This window comes from Gorilla gorilla, chromosome 4, assembly GCF_029281585.2.
Source record: "Gorilla gorilla gorilla isolate KB3781 chromosome 4, NHGRI_mGorGor1-v2.1_pri, whole genome shotgun sequence".
Taxonomy (NCBI): Eukaryota; Metazoa; Chordata; class Mammalia; order Primates; family Hominidae; genus Gorilla; species Gorilla gorilla.
In genome coordinates, this window is record NC_073228.2 from 120,341,398 (window position 1) to 120,365,733 (window position 24,336).

General features: G+C 39.7%; 1 protein-coding gene across 4 annotated transcripts in view; it reads right to left on the bottom strand.

Annotated features, from left to right (window-relative positions):
- SEMA6A (semaphorin 6A) overlaps positions 1 to 24,336 on the bottom strand; it is a 130,598-nt gene that overhangs the window by 39,412 nt on the left and 66,850 nt on the right. For all 4 annotated transcript variants that reach the window (XM_031010835.3, XM_031010834.3, XM_055387473.2 and 1 more), the window contains exons 2-10: positions 21,757 to 21,894; positions 19,124 to 19,241; positions 14,257 to 14,317; positions 13,181 to 13,243; positions 12,347 to 12,448; positions 8,678 to 8,768; positions 5,802 to 5,921; positions 5,022 to 5,110; positions 3,665 to 3,882 (exon numbers count right to left, since the gene is read on the bottom strand). In XM_031010835.3, the coding sequence (XP_030866695.1) occupies positions 3,665 to 3,882; positions 5,022 to 5,110; positions 5,802 to 5,921; positions 8,678 to 8,768; positions 12,347 to 12,448; positions 13,181 to 13,243; positions 14,257 to 14,317; positions 19,124 to 19,241; positions 21,757 to 21,856 (962 nt within the window). In that variant the 5' untranslated portion in view covers positions 21,857 to 21,894. The remainder of the gene's footprint in view (positions 1 to 3,664; positions 3,883 to 5,021; positions 5,111 to 5,801; positions 5,922 to 8,677; positions 8,769 to 12,346; positions 12,449 to 13,180; positions 13,244 to 14,256; positions 14,318 to 19,123; positions 19,242 to 21,756; positions 21,895 to 24,336) is intronic.

Sequence of the window (24,336 nt, forward strand, 5' to 3'; positions counted from 1 at the left end):
TTACCTTCCTGATTACTTACATAAGACTAAACAATTTAAGTTTCTAAAATGCCATCACTTTGCAAATAAAGTACTTTATAAAGTGATAAATAACAATAATGGCCATCAGCTCCACCGATAATTATATCCTTGCCTGGCACCCCTGGAAGGACTTAGGCTTCTAAAAAAAGAAAAAAAAAAAAACCAGTGATGGGAAGGAATGAATTATTCATTCATCTGGGTGCACAGTTTACATTTGGACCCACATTTGTTTTTGACTAGAGTTGCTCCTTGATTTTGATCAAATAAATTACAGGCACCAGCTGGCCAAGAATTTTAATCAGGCTTTGAGATAGTGGGTCATTACATGGCAAGAGCGCCCAGGACAAGAGACACGGGTGCCCTGCAGTGTGGGAACATCATCCAGGACAGGGAATATCATCCAGAGAGAATGATTTTGTCTTGAATTTTGCAAATGTTGAACAGATATAAAAATAACTTCATAAATGATTAGGAGAATTTATTCCATCTTTAATTTCATAAGAAAATTATTGAATAATAATTGCTTAATAATAATTGCTTAAATAAAGCAAGAAATAGGGAGAAGCTTAAAATGCTTATTTAAAATAAGGTGGCAAAATAAATTTTAAATGCTTATAAATTTATACATGTACATATGTTGTTCACAGAATTAAGTGTATAAGACAGTGATAGGCCGGGCGAAGTGGTTCACGCCTATAATCCTGGCACTTTGGGAGGCTGAGGTGGGTGGATAACTTGAGATCATGAGTTAAAGACCAGAGTGGCCGACATGGTGAAACCCCGTCTCTACTAAAAATACAAAAATTAGCCAGGCATGGTGGTGGGCACCTGTAATCCCAGCTACTCTGGAGGCTGAAGCAGGAGAATCGCTTGAACCTGGGAAGTGGAGGTTGCAGCGAGCCGAGACTGAGCCACTGCACTCCAGCCTGGGCGACAGAGTGAGACTCTGTCTCAAGAAAAAAAAAAAAAAAAGACAGTGATTCTCATTTGTTTTGGAATTTCAGAACCTTTGCATTATTTATTTAATTTCGTAAGACTCTCATCACATATTCCTTTTCGGAAAGTAACACATTTACATATAGTATTTTCTTTATATATTGAGAAAAATAGGATAAATACTATTTGAAGTATTTTCTGATGCACCTCGTAATAACTAAAGATATCCTAGGGTTTCGTAGTCTTCCTGAGGTTAGAATCGGTTGTGAAATCCTTTCTTCTTCCTTACATTTCTCTCTCCTTCGTTCCTTTCTTTCCTTTCAATTTTCCTTCATTCCTTCCCATCTTCCGTTCATTCAACATATGTTTGTAGAACCCCTACTTAAGGCAATAAGTGCACCACAAACAACATAGGGTCATGCCCTCAGTTGGCTCACACTTCAGTGTGGAGGCAAATATAAGAATAATGACAAAAATAAGGAGAATTGCTTGAACAAGGAGGCGGAGGTTGCAGCGAGCAGAGATGGCTCATTGCACTCCAGCCTGGGTGACAGAGCGAGACTCCGTCTCAGGGAAAATAATAATAATAATAATAATAATAATAATAATAACAAAAATCACAACAACAACATCTTCAGGACAGTCTGGTAAGAGCAGAGTATGAAAGAAGTATGCACAAGGTCCCATAGGAGGTGACTAGCTGACATTTGAAGTACCCGCAGGGTTTTAGCGGGCAGATGTTGGTCAGGTGGGCTGATCTCGCAGAAAGCAATGAATGAGCAAAGCATGGCACATTCAAGGAGCAGATCTTTGCTCCGATCAGCCCATGGCACAGGCTGCATGGCAGAGGATGGGAGGGGATGAACTAGAGAAGGAAATGGGGCGAGACCCTGTGGGGGCTTGTGTGTCATGCCAAAGAGCTAGGGCTTTATCCTCAAGGCAAATAATGGATTTGAAACAATTTGACATGACCAAGTTTGCATGTGTAAAGCATGAAGTAGAGGGATGAAACCAGAGAAAGTGAAAACAGAGGGACTATAATTTATAGATGACAATGGGTATGTATATTTTTAGGTGGGTATAGATTACCAAACAAATATGATTTCTGAGACTGCATAATCATGCACTAAGTGGATATTTCTTAGGGGCCGTTTAAGAAAATACTGTAAATGGAGTTATCTATAATATTTAAGGGCTTACTACTATATTGTAATCACAAAGTAACCCACACCCTTAAAAAACAAGAGAAAACAAACAAAACAAAACAGAAACTACAAAACTAGAACTGGTCTTAGATTCCATTAGCCCCTGCATTTCCATGTGCCAAGACAGTATACTTTTTCAAAATCCTAGAGAGATAGGTTCTGATGTATGAGCAATAAAAGCCTGAATTTTTAAATATCATTTTTATCCACAAGTCTAAAAATCCCTACAGATGTTTAAAGCTTACTTAAATCTAACTGAATACTTCTTGGTGCAATATGGGTTCATATTTTCATATTATTTTCAGTGGGGAGCTTGACTCTCATCCGCTGTATAATTGAGGAACATGATTTCATCCTTCACGAAGTTTGCTCTGGTCTTAAGCATTTCTTTCTAGATGTTATCCTTTAGTTTTATCATTTTGGTGCCTGTCATTTAGGCACTCATCAAGTTCTTAAAAGTTTTTGTAAAAAGTTTTATAATTCAAAGCAAAACAGTATTACTAGAGGAAGATACTCAATACAGAACACCCAAAATTCTGCACAGAAATGAGAACACAGTGCATGAATTTAGATTTCACGACCATGCACACTGTTAGGATCATTTTCACACAACAATACGAGGACTCTGAAATCTTGTTGGCTTAACAGAGAGCTGAGTACTAAGGAAAAGCACTAACGCTTATCTTCCTTCTGTTCTGTACACATTTTCACTGCTCTAGGAACAATTACCAGTGCATCATTTAGTTGCTCAAAGTCTTAGTTTTAACTAAATACAAAAATAGGAGTGACTAGGCTGACACTCATAATTTGTAGGTACAATGTTTGATGATTTATAAATTCTCACTAGAGCCTTCCAGAGTCAGATTCTGGTGCTGTGGTTGGGGTCTGGGTTGTGGCCCAACTTGTTGAGTGAGCTTGCCCAAGGGTGGCTTTGTTGGACAGGTTAACAACCAAAGTCCTTTATCTTGAATCCTAGATTTTACCCTGTAGCACTTTAATACATTTCCAGTGTTTTAACTTCAAAAGGTACTGATCCAGTCATGAGAATATTAAAAGTCAAATACTGCAAATTATTAGATAACCTAGAAGAGACAGGACGAACATTCTTGAGTTCCAAACTGCCTCTTCCATCTGCTGACTACTTGGACCAGGTAGTATAATATGTCGAGCTCACTTTCCTTAAGTGGAAAAAGAAGACAATATTATCTAGTTTCTAGGATTACTAGAAGGATTTATAAATAACACATAAAAAGTGTTTGTATACCAGGCTTATATAAATAGAAGATATTGTCATAATTTATCTAATTACTTACCCTAAAACCTACTAGTGCTTATAAACTACTATTAATTTGTTGATGAAAACTAAGTGTTAAGTGCTTCTTAGCTACACACAATGAATGCAATTTTCAGTCAGTTGCAAATATGGTTTATTAGAAGAGAACCCCCTGGGAGAAGGAAGCCAGGAAGAATTGATGAGGTCAACACAGCTAGGGCATGATTACCTGTTATAAGGTGTAGAAAAGGTTGCCAGGACAACATCACGCCCGTTGATACGAATCACATCTGTAACTGCCTGGAGAATGTTGAAATAAAAATGAGAGTCTCCAGGAACTGAGCAGTTCAAGCGTGCCTTCAGGAACGATGTCCACTGTTTCTCCAGGACTCTTTGAGATCCTCCCATATCATTCTTACAAACCTGAGCCACTCTTGGGAAAACTACCTGCAGAGGAAAAACACATAGGGAAAATTAAATGCATTCATTTTGCAAGGAGATCTTAGTAGAATCTGCATTCCTTGAAAACAGAAACAAAACAACAAGGTGCTTAATACTGTTTCTAAAATCAGTAACAAAAAAAAAGAAAAGAAAGAAAAGAAAAAAAGAGGAAAACTCAGCATTAGAGCAGCATGTTTTAAAAGATAAGGCTGTGGCATTTAATACAGAGCCATAAATCCTTCAGGGAATCAGCTCCCAGCCACATAAACTCATTTCCATACAGACTGCTTAGCTTTTTATTTCCTCAAACAAAAGCACACTTTGTATGCACAATCTCTGCCATCCTCACTAGCTGCCTGTGGGCCCTGAATCTGTGCAAGCCACCCTGGCATTCTGTTACCCTCCAACTTAGGGACCTTGATCTACTCTCTGGTAAAAAGAACTAAAATGGACATCCCCTAAGTGTTGTATATTGCTTTTTGCAATAAAGACAAAAATCAAAACTCAATTTGATTAAAGATACTTCATAGTTACAGTCTCTGTGGAGCAACTCAATTAAGAAAAAAAAAAAAACTGTTGAGTATACCTGGAAACCACATCTCAAGACACTTGAATCTCGGGCCAGGTGCGGAGGCTCATGTCTGTAATCCCAGCATTTTGGGAGGCTGAAGCAGGTGAAATTACTTGAGGTCAGGAGTTCGAGACCACCCTGCCAACATGGTGAAACCCTGTCTCTACTAAAAATAAAAAAATTAGCTGGGCACGGTGGCGCATGCCTGTAATCCCAGCTACTCGGGAGGCTGAGGCAGGACAATCACTTGAACCCGGGAGGTAGAGGTTGCAGAGAGCCGAGATTGTACCACTGCACTCCAGCCTGGGCAACTGAGCAAGACTCCGTCTCAAAAAGAAAAAAAAGATACTTGAATCTCAGCATGAAACCAACCAAACATAAATTTTCAATAGAAATACTTAAGAAATTTCCTGCGATTTTGTTACTGTTCTGAAACAGCAGATGGGGCCTCCAAACTGCACTCTGTTATTAGATTTATGGCTCTCATTTCAAGATCATTTATAACAACATTTGACCAAAGGTGTAGGTTTCTGAAAATGTTACAAACTGAGCCAGGGACAGCATCCCCTCTTACCTTTCCCATGGTGTTATACTCCACTGCTATTTCCCTAAAGAAGAAGTAGATATAATCTCCGTAATCCACGGCTTGAACAAAGTATGGTTCTGTAGACAAACAGGCACTTTAATTGGGAACATGTCAAACAATGTTAACAGAATGTCAATCAAGTGTAGCCAAAGACATGTTATTAATTAAAAGTGTAGCACCATTAGACATTTGGGTAACACTAACCATTTCTAATGACTTCACACATGCAAGTGCTGGTGATTTCACAAGGCATTCACACTTACACATTATGTCTTTCAGAAGCTTTGCAATCAACAATGAAGAAATATGGAATTTTGCATATCTCTGTAATTTTATTTTCCACAGTGGAATGCCCCTATTACAGAGAAGATTTTGTATACATTGCCTCGTCACCCTGACTCATACAGGGTTGTGAATAGCTTTTCTCCTCTTCACCACCACCTCCAAGCCCCTGTCCCCTTCCATGAATACATTGTTCAGTTCTTTTCATGCAGAACTCAGAAATGAGAGCTTGAAGCAAGAAAACATGAATGTAATATATTCTATTGTTGTGGCATTGGTAGTTTTGTTAATACTCCAGAAACTCAGGGGAAGGAAAAAAGGGAGGTAAATAAATCAGTTGAAGCCAAAGATGCAATTTACATGTTTCTGTCTGTCAGAAGCCATTACTCAAATGAAGATACAGTCTAGTCCCTCCATACTCTAAATCTCCCACAAGATGTGTATTCCCCTCCCCTCCGACCCTCCTTCTTTTAATTGTTTGTTCACCTTTCAACCATTTTGAATCGTGCTTGACGGTCCGCAGGGTAGGGCTTTCTCCAAGACTCCGGTAAATGACTGCGTCAATGGCAAGGAAGTCAGTCACTGTGGCTGAGTATAGTTTTCCATCTTAGAAGAAAAAGAAAAGAGGTGAACAGGGTGGGAGCAAGTCAGTGGGGGTGGAGGAATAATAAAGACATCCCCTAGATTGCTTTCCAACATCAGGTGAATGAGATAGGACAACTGGGAAAAATCCAAGAGTCGCTGGGAAAACTCTTGGCCCACATTCCTAACCATTTTAAATTGGGATCATGAGAAATGAAACATTTTTCATTTTAAAATTCCATGGCAATTTTTTTTAAGCGGCAGCAGCAGCAGCAGCTCAGGGAACAGGGTAAATGAAAGATGTTTGCTTCACTTGATTAGCTGGACCTTGACTGAAACCTCAAGGCCAAGGATTCTTGGACACTACTACTGCCACCACACCATGGTAAACTGGATTAGGTGAGAGCCCAGGGAAAGATAGATGCTGATTGTGTCCCCAGAAATGTTAGGCACATGCATAAGTAAAGAAGTCCTCAGCCTGATCAGGTGAGAGAAGTTGAAGAGAGAGGGATCATAAGCAAAAAAGGGCTGACTAAATTGCTACCGTCCTGAGAGTCACAGCTCCTCTTGACCTCAGGCTTGACAGTTCACTAAGCCCTCGCAATCTGGTTTCAATAACAGGTATTTGCTTTGGTATCTCCAAAGTCACAAACTAAAAACATTCCGAAACACAACTTGGCTAAAGACAAGAAGAAAGGGGAAGGGGTGACGCTGAGTTCAAACAGGTCTTTCTTTAATAATTCATGCTTTGGGGGAGATACGATTGAGGGTAGATCCCAGGCATAAGAGAATAAAACAGACTGAAGATTAGTCTGTAGACCTTTTGGTTCCTTCCTGGCTTAGCAAACACTCTGCCAACAAATAATCAAAAGGGGTGTTCTAGAATAGCAAAATCTATGTTGATTACATGGAAACAAGAATTATATTCAAAATAAAAAAATTACTTCCGTGATTCACTTTTAGTGGATTACATATATTCATTAGTTGTATGTCAAAGTGACTTACATACAACATAGTACTGTTCAAGCTCTTTTATATGTAGTGTAAACATAATGGTTTATTGTTTTGTTTGTTTTAAAAAAACACATATCCAAATATATTTAAACAAAGATCTTGATGTCTGTCTTTGGTCTTAAAATAATTAAAATTTGTCCAGGTTCAACTTACAGATGTCTTAATATCTGCAATATTAACAGCTATATATCAATAAGTTTTGACTATTTTGGTAGATTTAAACTGCAGAGAGCAAACCTTTAAATTGGCCCAAAAAATATCTACGAATCATAACTTTTCTTATGGATTTTGAGCCCCAGGTCATAAAGACATTCTTTATATAAGACTATAGAATATGTATTCTATATTCCTATAGCCCCGCCTTGGCCTCCTACAGTGCTGGGAGTACAGGTGAGAGCTACCACTCCTGGCCCTACAATTAAATTTAAATTCTCCCCTGCAGCCCACATTCTCCAAGGTCCCAATTAATGCAGGTTCCAAGTGTCAGTGAGGACCTCCAGCAGTAGTCATGCACTTGGGAATATGCTCAAGTACTCTCTCCACTAGCCTTGCTCATACCTTACAAATAGGTCTACAAGACTTTGTATTCTTGACGGAACTGCTTCTCAGTAATACTGTGCTCTCATTTAGGGGGAGAACCCGAGGAACCTGCCCTTCTTAACTTGACAATCTATCACTGCAGATTCAGGCCCACAAATGAATGACACTGAGGGAGAGGTTCAGGAAGCCAGGAACTAATCTTCTTTCATAATCAAAGCCCTAGAGTCCCTCATCCAGCTAGTATGTGCCAGTTTTTAGCTGTTGTGATGGAAATTATAGCTAACTGCTTTATTACAAGCTATAACAATCACTATTATACCAACACTTCTCTTACACCCACCTCCACATACACAGCTGGTAATGAATTCCTAAATAAATTTCTAATTAAAGCACACAAACTCATACACAAAAATCCCACTACATCTGAAAATGATGGTCTGTTTGCTATTTCTTTATATCTTTTGCAGTGGAAAGAAGGAGTAGTGTTGGGGAGCAGAGGTCAGCCTAAGCAATTAGCACCCTCCCCTCACCCACCATAGTCTTTTGGTCAGAGATGGGTGTGTAACCTAATCAGGTCAATGATATTTGAGAAGATGTTTGTTGGAAGCTTGTGGGTATGTGGCCTCATTGCTCTGAGAGAGCTTCCAGAGGCCTCCTTTTGTTTCTTTCCTTTTCTTTTCTATATGTGGACAGGAAGACATGTAGCCCTAATTGGGGCTGGCAGTCATCCTCTGACTGTGAGAACCACCAGTCTCATCATGAGGTCGACATAGAGCATGGGAATGAAAAGGAGCTGCCTCCCGGATGACACTGTTGAGTTGTTGAATCTAGCCAACCCCAAAGTCCATCCTACCTTAAACAATAAATGCACATCAGTAGGGGATTTTAAATTTATTTATTTATTTTTTTTTTTACATTGGTGGTTTGAGGTGGGATTTTCTATTATCTGAGCCCAAACATTCCCTAACTGATTCATCACATGTTCAGCGCTATGCTGTTATCCTTTCCTGAAGGCACAAACACACGGGTAAGTGAAGCAAAGACTTCGTTTGAGAAGCAAGAGTACAATTTTCATACTAATTTCAAACAGAAAGGCATTCTTAATTACAGTATTCACCAGAGAATCAAAGCACAACTGTGACTCCATGAATCCTCTAGAGCAGATTCACAGTGACAGGATGAAACAAGCAAAAGCAAATGCAACGAGGAGAAATCAGGTCGCTTACCTGCAAACAGTGCAACGTTGGCATGTTTGGCATCATATGGGCATCTGGCCATTCCGCTGAATTCATCCCCGAATGGTTCCAACGTATCCATCTAAATGAAATAATCAGACTTAATTACAGACAACAACCTTTTCTTTTGCCCTAAACCCTCAGAAATAATTTCCAGGATGTGACAGGCCTTTTGTAATCTGTAATCACTTTGAGATGGACCCTGTTGAAGCCATTTTTAAACTGTAGTTGAGAGTCACATAAAATAGCTGTGTTAAAAGCATATTTTTAGGGGAAAGATGGTCAAATCAGACATTCTTTCAAGCAGTGTACTCTTCCACCCAGCACATTTTTTTATGAAAGTCCTTTTCAGATATTTTATACCAACCAAGAGCTTTTTGTTGAACTCTGACAGACTCTGTGGTCTGTGGGTCTGGCATGTATTCAAAAATGATGCTTAGCAAACAGTGATGCAACGGAAATGCCCTTATCCTAAGCTGTGCACGCTCTAATCCTAGCAATGAGGAAACAATAGACAAGGGGTATATGGTTTTCTTTATAATGTAACTAATCCTAAAAAAAAAAAAAAAAGTGGCTATACCTATAGCTGGTCAAAGGCAAGAAGTAGTGAAGTACAAATGTTTCGGTTTGTGAGGTTGGAAAGGCCCAGAGGCAAAAGCCATGGTGAATTCCTCTTTCCAAGAAGTGAAAACTAACCCTTGAAGCAGTCATCAAATCTTAGACTTCACAGCAGCTCCTGGGAAGTTAAACAGCTATCAGGTACAGATAATTATACAAAGACCCAGCCTGATTTTTGCAGAAGTTCAAAAGGTTTAGAGAATAGGAGGAAAAAGGCAGGGAGTGCAGTTTTAGATTTATAGTGGGTAGCCTTCAAAGCTCTCCCCTAGATAATCTTGATAATCTAATTTGGGGCTATAACCTTTCTAACAGATTCAGCTCACTTGTGTTATAAAAATTAATATAGATCAGGGCATGGTAGAGAGGCAGATACTGAAAATTTGTCACTCTCTTGCTTCATGTCACTCTAATCAACTTGATGCTTGTGTGCTATGATAAGACCTGGGTTTTTCAGTGGAAGGCTGGTCATTGTTTTCACTTTGAACCTTTGTCCTGATCTGTTGATAAAAAGCACTTAAGACAGAAGCTGTCGTTTTCCCTGAAGCCAAATACGTTATGTCCCATATCATCAGCAATGTCACACTGTGCCCTGAGTCTAAAAATACACTTTTCTGAGCAATGCCAAGGGTTCTTACTACCATTCACAGTGCTAGGCATATTGTTGGGAACTGAGCATGAGCAACATCCCATCTGTGGCTTCTGAGAGGCCTGGGCTCCTGGAGCATGTCTCAGCAGGTGTGGCAAGAACAAGCAAGAGGTGACGGCATTACTATAAGTGTAGAATCGTGGGAAATGGAACGTGTACAGGAAGAATAAGCCAGACCATTCATGGCCTGTATATTACTGTGCCAAGAAAACCTGTACTTTGTCATAAACGATAGCTTTCCATCTAGGGAATTCCTTGGGATTTGTTAGAAGCATTAATCTTAATGAGTCCTAAACAATGACAAACAGGGATGGAATATTAAGTGGTAAATTAAAGTTGAAACCTTATCTGTATGCTGTCACTAGCTAGAGTAAATGCTGGGCTAGACTGGCTACCTTTATTATAAACTGATGGATCTTGCCTTTATACTTAAAAACTTGATCTTTGGTTTATGACAGACCTTTATGTATTAATTAATTTTGATTTTTAAAAAATATTGCATTAAAAATCTAACATCTTAATTACTGAATTTTTTGGTGACCCCTTCTATTTTGTGCCTGAGCCACGAGCCTCACTTGCTCCACCCTAATCCTGGCCCTGTTGGTGCCCATTTCCAAGTGTAAGATGGAAGATAAGTATGAGGGTCAAACAGACCCTCCCTTCACTGTACATGCCAAAAAAAGACAGGGGGGTTTTCTGGTGAGCTTGCTGGTGCGGATTCCAGCCTATCATTGCTTTTCTCATTCTTCCCACTCCTAGGGTTTCACTTTATGATGATGGAACCCAAATCTATATTTCTCCCCACATCTCTCTCTAAACCAAAGCTTACTGATCCATCTTCTTGCTAGATAGCTCTATTCATGTCCCATAGGCAGTGCCGTTCACAGCGCTTGGCATTCTCATACTGTGCAAAATGGAGCCCATACCTTCACACTCCCCCAACCCCCAACCCCAATCTCACAGCTCTTCCTTTATTTCCTGTCTGAATTGGTGGCAGCCCCATCCATCTACTCACCAAGAGATGGCCTAGCAGTCATTCTTGACTCACCTCTCTCTCTCTTTATCCTGTGCTTATCTATTATTAAATCCTACAGGTTTTATCTATTCTCTTCCCTTCATCCCTGGGGCTATCTACATCTCAAGTTTTTTCTGTTAACACTTGTCATTTCACAGTCACACAATTCAGAATCAAATGAGATTTCTCAAGCTCAATAGGCCATTTCTTACTCCATGCCTTTGTTCATGCTGTTCCCTGCTAACTGGAATGCTTTTCTTCCTTCATTTGGCTAACTTCTCCTTACCCTTTAAGACAAAGGTTAGGCATTGCCTCATTCAATGCTTTACAAAAATTAATTAAACGACTGTTTGGGAGGCACTATGTTAGGTTCTGGAGAATCACAGATGTGATCCCTGCCCTTGTAGAGCCTGTGTTTCTTAAGGGCGGTGGTATTTGTGTTCCCGGTGTGAGAACAACAGGTAGGAAAGTTTGAAGACGGGGTCATCTTCTGAAGCTTTCCCAGACTCCTCACCTCATGCATGGCAGGAACTTTTGTGTTGTGCTTCCATAATCCATTGCATGATGTCACCATGGCAGCAACCCCATGAAATTGTTGTTTTCTTCTCCCTGCCTGGCTTCCCTAAGGGTTGAGGCCTCCTGTCTGTCTTTACAACCTCAGCGATGGGCCACAGTAGAAACACAGTACATGTTTCCTGAGACAAAGGCTGGCAGAAAGATGTACAAGGAAGGCTAACAGTGGTGCAGCCAAGACTTCAGATCACTGCCAACTCTGCTTCCAGGCCTGGCGAGGTCCCTGCTCCTTCATCAGCACCTCTGTTAGCTGCATCAAAACCAGCTAGATTTACTAACTCTTTAAGAGGGCTTTTTCCAGCCCTTGCAAAAAGCCAAAGTAAGCAAGGCCATGGTCAAGAAAGCTGAGTGCTCAATGGAATTAAATTCCCGTGTTCTTGTAGGAAAGTCTACGGTTTCAAATGCCATGCTTTTGAGATACCTTTTAGAATAGAAATCACTCACCATATAAGTGTGCTTTTGTGCTCAGAGGTTACATAGTGGGGTTGGAGGGAGAAAAAAAATAGAGAGAGGAAATCCACATGGTGTACGTGGTAAGTATGTCAGTCTTCTGAACAATAGAGAAAAGGGTCTTACAGAAACTAACTTCGCTAGGCAGGCTCTTTAAAGATGTGTCAATCAATCCTGAACAAACAGGAAGCTTAGAAGCCTGCTTAGGATCACTCATGTGGAGCAACACATTAAGTTGAACAAGTGAGAGGAACTCAGGTGGTGTTGAATTACCCCTCTTAGGTTGCTGCAGGTACAATCACAGTAAATTATGAAATGCCTCCTGGCAGTGTGGTTCCAACCGACAAATAGCATTTACCTTATAGTTTCTGCAGGAAGGGTTGAAGGCATTAGTTCCACAGACAAACAATGCATCGTCGTTTTTCTTTAGAAGAACTTTAATAAAGTTGTGGCACTCATCCTGAAAAATAATTCAAACTGTTTTGTATCGTGTCCATTCAGTACAGAAACTGATTCTTCACTGTATGCCATGGTTGGCTGACAGTAAGGCTAAAATGGAGGTGGCTGAGAACTTCTCCCATTAAAAGTTCAAGTTCTTCCTGATGTTAACCACAAGATGATGCCGACATCAACGATTACTCTTTCAACAGTAAATAAAAACAAAGCATAGAATGGAAGGTTGTGTGTTTATTTTATGTCACAAAAGGAAGGCAAGCCTGGAAATGCCAACCTCCCATCATATTAATTTTAATGCCAGATGCTCCAGCGTTCCCTGATGTACAAAGCTGCTGGTTGAAGTGTGTTTTTATGTTGTTATATGACCAAAGGCACAAAACCCTGCATGTCTGCGGCAGCCTTTTATGAGCTCTTCCACAGACTCCCTGTGGGCCTTGGACTGCGGAGGTGGGCATCGGCGTACACTCAGAAGACTCTGGGCAGCCGGCTTTGTGTCCATAATCCTGTGTGCGCCTAAGTAGTTCATGATGCAGGCCTAGCAGCTGTTGTAATGTTTCATCACATTAAAAGCAAACTATTTTTGCAAATTAAAGCCTTCAATAAGTTGATGAAAAAAGCAATTACTGAGGGAAAAGGGAAAAAGCACAATCCATTCTACATCACAGTCTATGGCTGGAGATAACAGTCAAAAACTTAACCCAAAGTGGCAGCTGCAGGAGAAATGAAAATTGCCTACCTTATGTTTTCCCTTCATTCTGCATGTGTCTACATCGGCCTGTCTAGATTTCCATGTCAGTTTCTGCAGGGATCAAGAAAGAAATCAATTAGAGCCGAGAGGTTGTTGCATTTGATTTTAGAAGTAAGAGTTCCCTTGGGGAGACTAAAGGCTGAACATATATTTATTGAAAGCTTTCTGCACCCTTTCTCCATGATTAATTCACCGTAACAACAAAAGATTCCAGATGAAAACGTTCGTTTAATTTTGAACTCCTATCTATTCATTAAACCACAAAATGGTCTTCTTCTGTTTGAGATAAAGATGAAGGAGAAAAGAAAGAAGAATAAACAAGAGTGTGGAAATTTTACATAAACTATCCAGATTAATTTGCCAAATTATGCTCATTTGGATAAAATATATGTCCTTGCCCTTTCCTTTCAGTTGATAAATCAATTTTTATAAAGAAGGCTTTTTTCTTAAAATACAGAAGTCATTTTCTTAAACATAAAGAGGACATTCACTCTAGGTGGACAAAGATTTAATTCAGGTTATACTCCTTCACATAGATTAATGGACTGAAGGGATCTTCTACTCCTATGGCACAGGTTTTATTAACTAAAATATCCCCATGTGGAGTTATGAGGAAAGCTTAGGTTATACTTTATGTCTGTCTGAAATGGGTAACGATCAAGTTCCTGAACCACAGCAGTCAAATCAAACTTAATACTGCAAGACATGGAAATATAACATTGAAACCTTTGTAGAATACATTTGTGGAACAAAATTTTACTTATGAAAACTGATGTTTTCCTGGATAAATGAGGCAGTATTTTTATAAAAGAAATGTAGAAATTACCTAAAACTTCAAAATGTATATGTACACATATATTTGATGAATAAAATATGAAGTACATAACTGTTTCTGAACATGTATTAAATCCTAACCTATTCCCTAATTAGGATTTCACAAAATGCATCTTGGCATCTCTAAATTATGATTAGCTACATCATCTTAATGCACTTAAAATACATATTCTGTTCAAGAACTATCCAAAGGTCCTTCATTTTACAAATATGGTTTTAAAACAACTTACTTTGCTACAATAAATTTCTTCCGTGTGTGATGTGTCTATATCAACAGTATAAATATGGTCCCTATAGGCAAAGAAAAATTAATACAAGGTCAAACACAGAGTCAAAACAGTTCATTTTCTGCTTAATGAGTTATGTCTTATCAGGGCAGATAAGCCCATATCCATGTTCATGATATCCACATGCAAGAAGAAAAGAGCGCAGCCTTCAAGAGATGTCTCCGGATCCCATTTAGCACCTTCTGATAAATCATGGCATTGTGCTCCAAGGAACACCGTTTATGAAAACTTTCCTGTATTAGCTCTTCTCTCTGACACTAGAACTATAGCATCTGCATATATGTAGCTCAGAAGGGAGGGCTCTGAAAGTTAAATTGGCCCAAAGACTAGAACACAGATGGATTCGTGTGTCCTTTCATTATCTTCAAATACACGTACCAAATACTTGGTATTCAACATGCCACATCTGTTCATCAAGAGGGCTAACAAAAAAATGATCTCCATCTCCATCTCTCTTTTGAAAATATATTTCCATCTTAACTGTGATTATTTGATCGACAGGATGGATGACGACAAAGGTAAAATTATTTCCAGAAGCCACTCTTTTCCCTCATAATGATGGTCAATTAAAGTCTAAAATGTACTTAAGCTAAAGTTTACATTTCTTGCTTCTGTTCACCTTCCTGTTTTGCTGAGAATTGGGTTGTCTTTACAATTTGCTGCCAAGCTAGCCTTGGAAGGGGAGAAAGAGAATCAGCAGCTCAGGTGTGGGGCTATATTTAAACATCCCCTTCTGTGTGAGCTGAGTACAAGGGCGTTTTTGTCTGGAATTCGTAAGAAAGAAAAGAAAAGAACTACACTCAACAGAGGAGATGGGGGGCTACTGAGGGAAAGCAAAACAGCTCATTTTCCCTTGAAATAACATTGACTTTTTCTAAAATGCAGGAAGTCCTGGGGCTGAAAAATTACCCACAGCTTTAAACCGGGACCTCGTCTCCCATGCAGACTTTTAAGTCCCCTCATTACTTAAAAGAAAGAGCGGGGAGGTGATAAGAAAGGAATTATTTGCAGGATTCACATATACATATATATAATTTTTTTCAGTTCATGGGAAATCTGTTTGCTTTTTGTTTTAGGAAAAATACAACAGAGAAAGATAACAGGCCGACTTATGTGAAAATAAAACGAGCGGGAAGGGCAGCTAGCTTAGAAAATTCCCTTGCCAGCTACTGTGAGTGTGCATGGGGGGAGGGGGTGGAAGGGCGTGGTAAGGGGTGGAGGAGTAGTGGCCTGTTTTGTAAATTGCTGAATAGGCAAGTTTCTTCAAACTTCAGTAGGCTGCCAGAATCACCCTGCCCTTTAATTTCAAGGCAGTTTTATTGCATTTGTTTATTACTTGCTTGACTTTATTGGTGGTGCTGTGGTCAGACTCATTATTGGAATGGAATTGCCTATTACTTTGCTATCAGGTTTGAGATGACTCGAGGCTTTTCCTTGTCTGCCTCCCCTCAGAACTTAAGTTTGAGCTGAACATATGAATTGTAAATGAACAACTGATTAATATGCATTGGCAGCTCCTCAGAAAGCTCTCAGATTGCCCCCTTTTGGCATGGCCTGTTTATGTTAATTAGCAGTTTAGAGATTAAAAAAGAAGAGGAATTTACAAAGTGGATAATAATAAAGCAGAATTGAAAGGGGTTCTTGCCACCAACCCTCACTCAGTCCCCCGGGTTCTGGATGGGACTTGGCTTGCGATTGCTGACAGCAATTGTCTAGAAGAACTGGGAAGCCTTTTAAACACAGAATTCTGTGAATGAAATCTTCTTTTGGACAATGACAATCTTTTTCAATATCCAAAAGCTCACATGGCCCTAGCAAATAAAAATGGTACTTTATGGTAAACCACAGACCAGGGTCAGGGGTCATTCCCAACCATCTTAGTGTGCATCCCAGGTCTCATACGCTGTTCTTCCTGAATTAAGTTATTTGAACATAAACTGACTTAATCCTAGGACTTCCTCTTCCCCCTCCAGCAAGCACCACTGAATTGTGTTGCCATGGCTTGAACCTGGGCGGGTGGGGGTTGGGGGGGGGGGTGCGGGGAGGGATTTAGCTTTAAATCGTGTTACTTGCTGCCTAGAAACCTGGATGTCTCAGAGCAATGTTGAGAAGTGTAAAATTAAAGTGAATTAAAGTTGGAAGTGTAAAAATAAAGTGTAAAATTAAAAGGAGAGAAGAGGTCCTAAATATGGTGGGCATGGAACTCCTTTAAGAATTTTTCTAAGGGTGTGTGTTGAGAGGAAGTGGCTGCGTATGGTGTGAAAACAAACATGTCAATGCTACAGTGATACAAACTTGACCTTTAGTAAAGATGAGCTTATTTGATAGTTTCAAATATTAGTGTGTTTCTTCTTTTTATCCTTCTTTTCCTTTCCTTCCTTGGGATGAGGAGTTAGAATAAAACTGTCTAGGTTTTAATGAGCTAGACTAATGGTCACTTTTAAGTCTGCATAGTACCTTGCTCCTAACACTCATGTAGCCCTGGGACCTATGGTCCACGCCCTGCTAAATCATCGAGTACAAGGGCAGTCTGTTATACCATTTTTTCCCCCGGAAACTCAACTGGAAAGTGAACAATTCACAAGAGATTATTAAGTCAACCTATTTCTCACAAATTCAATGTTTTATTATTTGTTTTGATCAGCCCTTAGATAATTGAGTATGTCATTTTCCAACCCTATTACGTTTAGGAAAATAAAAATGACATTTAAGAAGGAGCTGGTATTCTATCAGAGAGGTGACTACTGAGCATCTTATGGAAATGCTTTATAACGGCTACTCATAATGACCATGTTCTTGGGCAACAGCTATTACAAGGGTATTCTCAGGACAAAGAGTACCAGGTCTATTCCTCAGTATGCAGCATAGTACAGGGAATGACAGCATGGACTCTAGAGCAAGACCATCCTGGTTCAAATCCTGCCTCTGTCATTTTGGCCCCATCATTTCACCTGTCTGTCCCTTGGATTCCTCCTATAAGGCATGGGAATAATAATAGCTCCTTCTTCTAGGGTTGTTTCCAGGATTGGATGAATTGACATTCATAAAGAATCTACAGCTATGTTTGTTAATTGTATGTGCACAGCATACTAGTTGTATATACTGTATAAGTATGTGTAAAGTAAAACTTTAGGAAGGTATTTGGACATTGCTTCCTGTAGCCAAGTTAGGGGCAGTTTCAGGATGTTTTAGTCTAGCCCTTTTTTTTTTTAACTTTATGTTGCACAGCTTATCACCTCAGAACATCTAAGTGCTTTAGAAGAATCAACCACTGTTATTTACTTGTTCTTTCCTCATGCCAGATAGAAACGATCTCCAATTCTAGGCCGGGCATGGTGGCTCACACCTGTAATTCCGGCACTTTGAGAGGTCGAGGCGGGTGGACCACTCGAAGGTCAGGAGTTCGAGACCAGCCTGGCTAACATGGTGGAACCCCATCTCTACTAAATATACAAAAATTAGCTGGGCGTGGTGGTGGGCACCTGTAGTCCCAGCTACTCAGGAGGCTGAGGCAGGAGAATTGCTTTAACCCTGGTTGGGGGGAGGAGGTTGCAGTGAGCTGAGATCGCACTACTGCACTCCAGCCTGGACGATGGGAGTGAAACCCTGTCTCAAAAAAAAGCATAATCTCCATTTCTTCTCCCCAGTGTGAAATGATTAAACAGTGTAGAGCCAAGAAAGACCACAGGGAACACTACAAGATAGTGCTGCATGTTGCTGTTCATTTGGAATTATTTTGAATAGCTACACACTCCCAAAATGGAGGATCATATATTGTTGGACTCCTTAGGGACTTCATTAAGGTAATCAAATACAACATCTCATTTGGCAGAGGATACTTATGGCCAGAGAAGTTGTGGTCCGGCTAAATTAAGAGCAGAATTATAACAAAAGCCTAAATTTATGTGATCCCTGTTTGAGCCATATTCTTACCATGCCATTCAGCCTTAAGACATCAGCCTGTCTGTCTAAATAACATTTCCCCAATGGATGAGTATTTTTTTTTACTAAAACCAAATAAAAACCTTCTGAAATATATATTATGCTTTCTTTGGTTGTCATTGCCGTTCTTTCAAAGTGATGATATAGATTATCAATGATATATATGTTAACTGCAAAAACACAAATAGGTTTAATGCACACACCTACATTCACACTATATAATACATGTTTACACATTCAACTTAATTTAACAAATAAGTATTAGGCCAGATGAAGTGGTTCTTGCCTGTAATCCCAGCACTTTGGGAGGCCGAGGTGGGTGAATCACCTGAGGTCAGGAGTTCAAGACCAGCCTGACCAACACAGTGAAACCCTGTCTCTACTAAAAATACCAAATTAGCCAGGCGTGGTGGTGCATGCCTGTTATTCCAGCTACATGGGAGGCTGAGGCAAGAGAATTGCTTGAACCCAGGAGAGGGAGGCTTCAGTGAGCTGAGACTGCACCACTGCACTCCAGTCTGGGCAACAAAGAACGAAAACTCCATCTCAAACAAACAAACAGAGTATTAAGGAGCAGAGCATTCTAATGGGTGCTTGAATAAATATTTGCATATATGTTCAAGATAAACAGTGGATTATTTGAGTGTAAGTGCCCAAATATGCTATTATTTCTATTTAAGTCCACATAGGGTTAAACGGACACAGACAATTTTGAAATAATGATTGCTTGATAAATTAAAGGAGCCTTTAAGTTAAACAACACTCTATTTAGAAACCTCAAGATCTTAAAAATAATGCATAGCTGGTAAATTTAGGACCTTGGGCTTTTGGACACTCTCAAGGCAGACATGGGGAAAAGGCCCCTTACCTAGCAGCAATGTAGAGGGTTCCGTTCATGATCATAATCATCTGGATGTCCAGCCTGTGCCTCTGTGTGGTGTTCCGTCCTGGCTTGTGGCCCACAAACACCGGATACTGTTTTGTATCTGTGAAAAGAGGAGATGGGGCAAGAAAGGAAAAGCAAATCAAGCCAGGAATTGACAGGGTAGGGAGGGGAGGGGGACAGGTCACAAAAGAAAGCCGTGTTTAAGTCAGACCATGCCACCATTTTCCATTTCCATATGAGTCTGTTGTTTTAGGAAATACGATAGAAGAGTGCTCCTTAAGGTTCATCAAGTTACACTTTCATTTCTAGATAATAATAAGCCTGGATTTATATTTCTAAGTGTCACAATTTTTGATTTGTCTCTCTTTCTCAGGGCTCAACTCGCTAGTGAACCCTTTGCATGAAGGTGCTCTTTTCTTCCACAGTTTTCTTTTCATCTTCTGTAGAGCTAAGCCTGAGGGGGCAGTCTGCCAAAGATCTTGTCTCGGGACAAAACTATTTCAAAGCAGCCTTCCCATCAATCACCACAAATGCAATGTGGTCTGGAGGCGAGAGCCCTTGTCCAGGAGCCAGAAGAAAAATACAGTCTCCACAGGCGTCCAGTTGGAATAATCCACTATTGAAGGCAGCCCCGAGAGGTTGGTTGGCATTCTAGGAACTGTGGGAAGTTCACTCTTGAGTTAAGCAATTGGCTAACAATTTCACAGAGATGTGGGCTTTGACAGGACAGGGTCAAACCGAGTGTAGCCAGTCAGGTGATCTGAAATTTTCCCTGACTTGGTGAGTCAATGAGCATATTTCTCTTTTCCTACACTTCTCTTTGGCTGAGAGTGGCCAATCTGTATTGAGATCTGGCCTTTAAAAATACCTACATCTCAACATCTCTGCCTTTACACCTACAATCTCCAGAGCACTGGCGAGCCTCCAGACAAACTCAGGAGGAAAGAAAGATGAGCCACATTTAAAAGGCACTTGTTTTCTGGAGAGGGGTGGGGGTGTAAATGATGACTAGAAAACCATTCACAGATTTATGCTTCGACCCTCACTTTACACCCTTGTAGTATCTGACCATTACTCACAGTGGGTATCTTATCAGGAGCCTTACTATATTTTATTTACAAGGGAGCTTGGTATAAGACAATCTTGTGCTTTCCCTTCCACCGCTTTGAAATTTCATGTACGCATTCATCAAGGAGATTGCTAAAACAACTCAAATGTCTCTATGATCATGGATTTGAGTGATCACTGAAGGGCGGCTTACAGTAGTCCATTTGGGCTGGAGTCCCTTCTTTTTTTTTTGAGACAGAGTCTCGCTCTGTCACGAGGCTGGAGTGCAGTGGTGTGATCTCGGCTTAGTACACTCTCCGCCTCCCCAGTTCAAGGTATACCGCTGCCTCAGCCTCCTGTAGCTGGGACTACAGGCACGCACCACCATGCCCAGCTGATTTTTTTTTTCTTTTGTATTTTAGTAGAGACAGGTTTCACCATGTTGGCCAGGATGGTCTCCATCCTCTGACCTCATGATCTGCCCACCTCGGCCTCCCAAAGTGCTGGGATTACAGGCGTAAGCCACCACGCCCTGCCCTGGAGTCCCTTCTATACTCGGGCATCCAAGACAGAAAACTTACCTCAAATGGAAATAAATAAACGTTTATCAAGTTTGGAACCTTGAGTTAGGTGGACTGTGCTATTTCAGGAGTGATGAACTTGAACTACACATTTGGTCTTAATAATGCCCTTTGACTTTGGACTCTAATTGTTTTGTGTGTCAGTTTTGCTACCTCATTTTCTTCCAACCCAGAAAGAACAGCTGAACATTGGGCATATTTGGATCTCCTTAGTATTGCATATTAATGTCAGACACCTTTGTATGGCTCACTCAGTGTTTGTTTTGGGGTCATTACTATGAAAAGAGATATTTAGGAAAAAAATGCTCTCTTACATTTTTACTGTAATAAAATACTTAAGCCTTTTGAAGGGCATGAAAAAAAAGTGGTAAATTGAATGTTCCATCCAACACATAGGCAGGACTCTCCTCTTTTGAGGAGACAGCTGAATTCTTAATCATGTTAGTATCCACTCCTGACAATGAAGCAGAGACCAAAGGAAAGTTATAAACAGTTCAAATGGGTCCTCTATAAATTAATTTCTCTTTACCAAAGTCTATTAACTATGTAACTTCTAAGTCCAAAAACAAATTTTCTCTGAAGTACTCCAAAATGGTCATTATTTTTTGTTCATATTTTGCAACAGTCCGTATATATGAATTATATATAAAAGTGAGTAATACTGCCAATACCCAGATCATAGCGATATTCTCCCACAGAGCTGATTTTAAGGCATGAACACGGCAGCCTCGATGTAGTAGCTGAGACATCATCAGGGTTACGAGGGGCGTTTCAAATCCTCACACATGTCCCCACAACAACATCTGATGGAGTTATAGAAAAATCATCCTATCAATTTGACTAGACTTGAATTAGCCACCTTTGCCACGTACAGAGGACTAATAAGTCACCTTTTCTATTTCATTTTTCAGTTTTATTTTTTTGCTAGGCTGATTCAGGCTAAAATGTTCTCAAAGGGAGACAGTGAGTGAGACCATGGGTACTTACAGTTGCCATGCGAAATACTGATTGGCTCAGAATCTTCTGGGAAACCAGCCCCAGCAAAGTGTAGCAGTGTGAAATATAGCAGCAAGGCTTCTGACCTCATAGTAGTTCAGCGGGGAGACTTTATTTCTCTACTTCACCCTGCCAAAAAGTAAAGAACAGATTTTTTTCGAAGTCAGCTTTGTTCAATGCCATGAAATGAAATACCCTGAAAGATAAATTCGAGAGAAAAAAAGGCTTCTGCTTTACATCTTCTACATGGTAAATTCGTTGATTTTTGTGTTTGGAACTTGTACCCGTTACCTACTGCTACCTCCTTCCCCACGCATCTGAGCCCTTTTGCAAAGTTTCTCCAATATGGAACAAAGAGCTTTAGTTCCTTTATCCCGAGCCATCTTTAGGCTTTTATAGATGGCTATTTCACAGTCATGAAACTCTGCCTTCAAAATCACTCAGAAATTTGAGGTGACTGCCAGTATTGAAAAATAGGAGATTTCTGATATTAATCTAGATTTTTCAGCTTCTTTGTAAAAATCAAAATACCTGCCATACTGACCTAAATGACAGTTTCCCTTTGGCACCACTTCCAACGCACAGGTACACAGACACACGCACACACACACACACACACACACATCTATAACTCGTCCTGTTTACTAATTTCCATTACCTGCTTGACTTCTTAATTGAGATATTCACCCCTGACTTATGTCATTCTACAGTGACTTAGGCATAAATAAATAAAACCACACAATCTATAAAGAGAAGTAGGCAGATCCTTTCACACTCTGAAGATTACTACAAGGAGAATCTGAAACTGCATTCTGAAACGGTATTGTTGATTTAAAAAGTCATATCTCTATATATTTTAGTCTCAATACTTCCTTGCAGTGAAATCGTAGTGAATAAAAATGTCAGATATACTGTTCTACCCATCTGTATTTTCTTGACGAAGCTCTTTATGTGCAGAAAAATTCTCCTAAATCTTGGAAATAAAAACAATCCCATGTGGGACTGCTGGATACAGTGAAAAAAAAAAAGACTCATAATACAGTAAATATCACTTAATTCTCAGGCATATTGCAAATAAGCATTGCTCTATCATGAAAATTAATGTAAAATGAGGATTTCTTTTCATCTTTCCAGAGCAGTAAACTCTTTGAAGTACCTGCCAAAGATTATCTTTTTTGAACAAAGCTATTTTACAGTAATCCATCAATCATTGAAGATTTGTGTGTAGAAATGTCAAACTTAGTAACCTAGATGTCTTTGAAAGTTAATTTGGCAAACTGCTAACTTACGCTTTTTGGAACACCATTTTGATTATATACCTATGTCTCTTTTCTTCATGCCAAGAAAGTATTAATCAGTCCCAAGTGTTGCACTGTAACTTATAATTTCACAGACACAGCTGGGTCTTAATCATTTCTTCAATTGAAAAGTGCACATTAATTAATTTGCTTTATCTTGAAAATCAAAGAGGGAGACAGATTGAGAGAAAAGCCTAAACAATTCCATGTCTCCATCTCTGATGTGTACATTAAAATTAAACTTTAAATGATTACTTGTTCACAAGGGTGAACCATTATGAAGAGACATAAACATGTATTTATTAGACAGGTGAAAAGCAAGAGTCTACTCATTCATTTATTTGCCAGTTCTTCCTATCCTAGAAAATCTGAACTCAAAGGAAAGAAGCTCTGAAGTGCCCTGATTGGCTTCTCATGGCTGCTGTTCAGTACAGCATTAAAGGGGAGAAATAAATAACAAAAGTAAAACATAAACAAGACACCAGTCAGCTGTTAGATTTTAGGAGAGAAAGCATCTGGCGGGAGGGGGAGGGGTCAGGGAAAACTGGCAACTTTTACCAGGAGCTCAAGAATAGTATTATAAAGAAGCATATTGCCTCAGAGAATTTGCAGCATATAATGAAAGAAAGGAAACACAAAAGGCTAATTCTCATTCCTTTAGAAATGTTTAGAGATGTATGTATGCTTTTAAGGCTTAATTTTTCTTGACATGACAAACGAGTCTCCATCCTTCAACAACTGCATTCATCTTTGTACAAATGTCCTATGAGCTAACAAGACAATGTCCTGCTACTTTATTATATCCCCCAATTTTAATTTTTCCCATCTTAAGATTGCATGTGTCAAATGCAAAATTCTCAACCCCAGAAGCTGGCAGGAAGAGCAATGCATGCAGAAGAAATCTATTATGCAAGTCAGTGGCTATTCTGGCTATCCCTGCAGCCAGCATCATGGCTGAGATACGTCATTTAAGTATCTCCAGGTTTACAGCAGGGCTCTCTGCCAGGAAAAATAGCTGTTTTATATGTCTTTCTATCATTATATCATCAGGTAGTTAACATGTACATCATACGGGTGAAAGTGCTCTGGAAGTATTGGTTAATCTTGGTCAGTCCACATGAACACTTTAAAATTTTCTTCAGTTGAAGTTTTGATGTATTATTCCCTTTCTACTCAATTTTGGGCTCTAACCCTTGTAAATATGTAGACAATAAATTTTCTTGTTGAAATGATTACTTTGCGGAGGGATCCCAATTCCATAACATTGTCATTT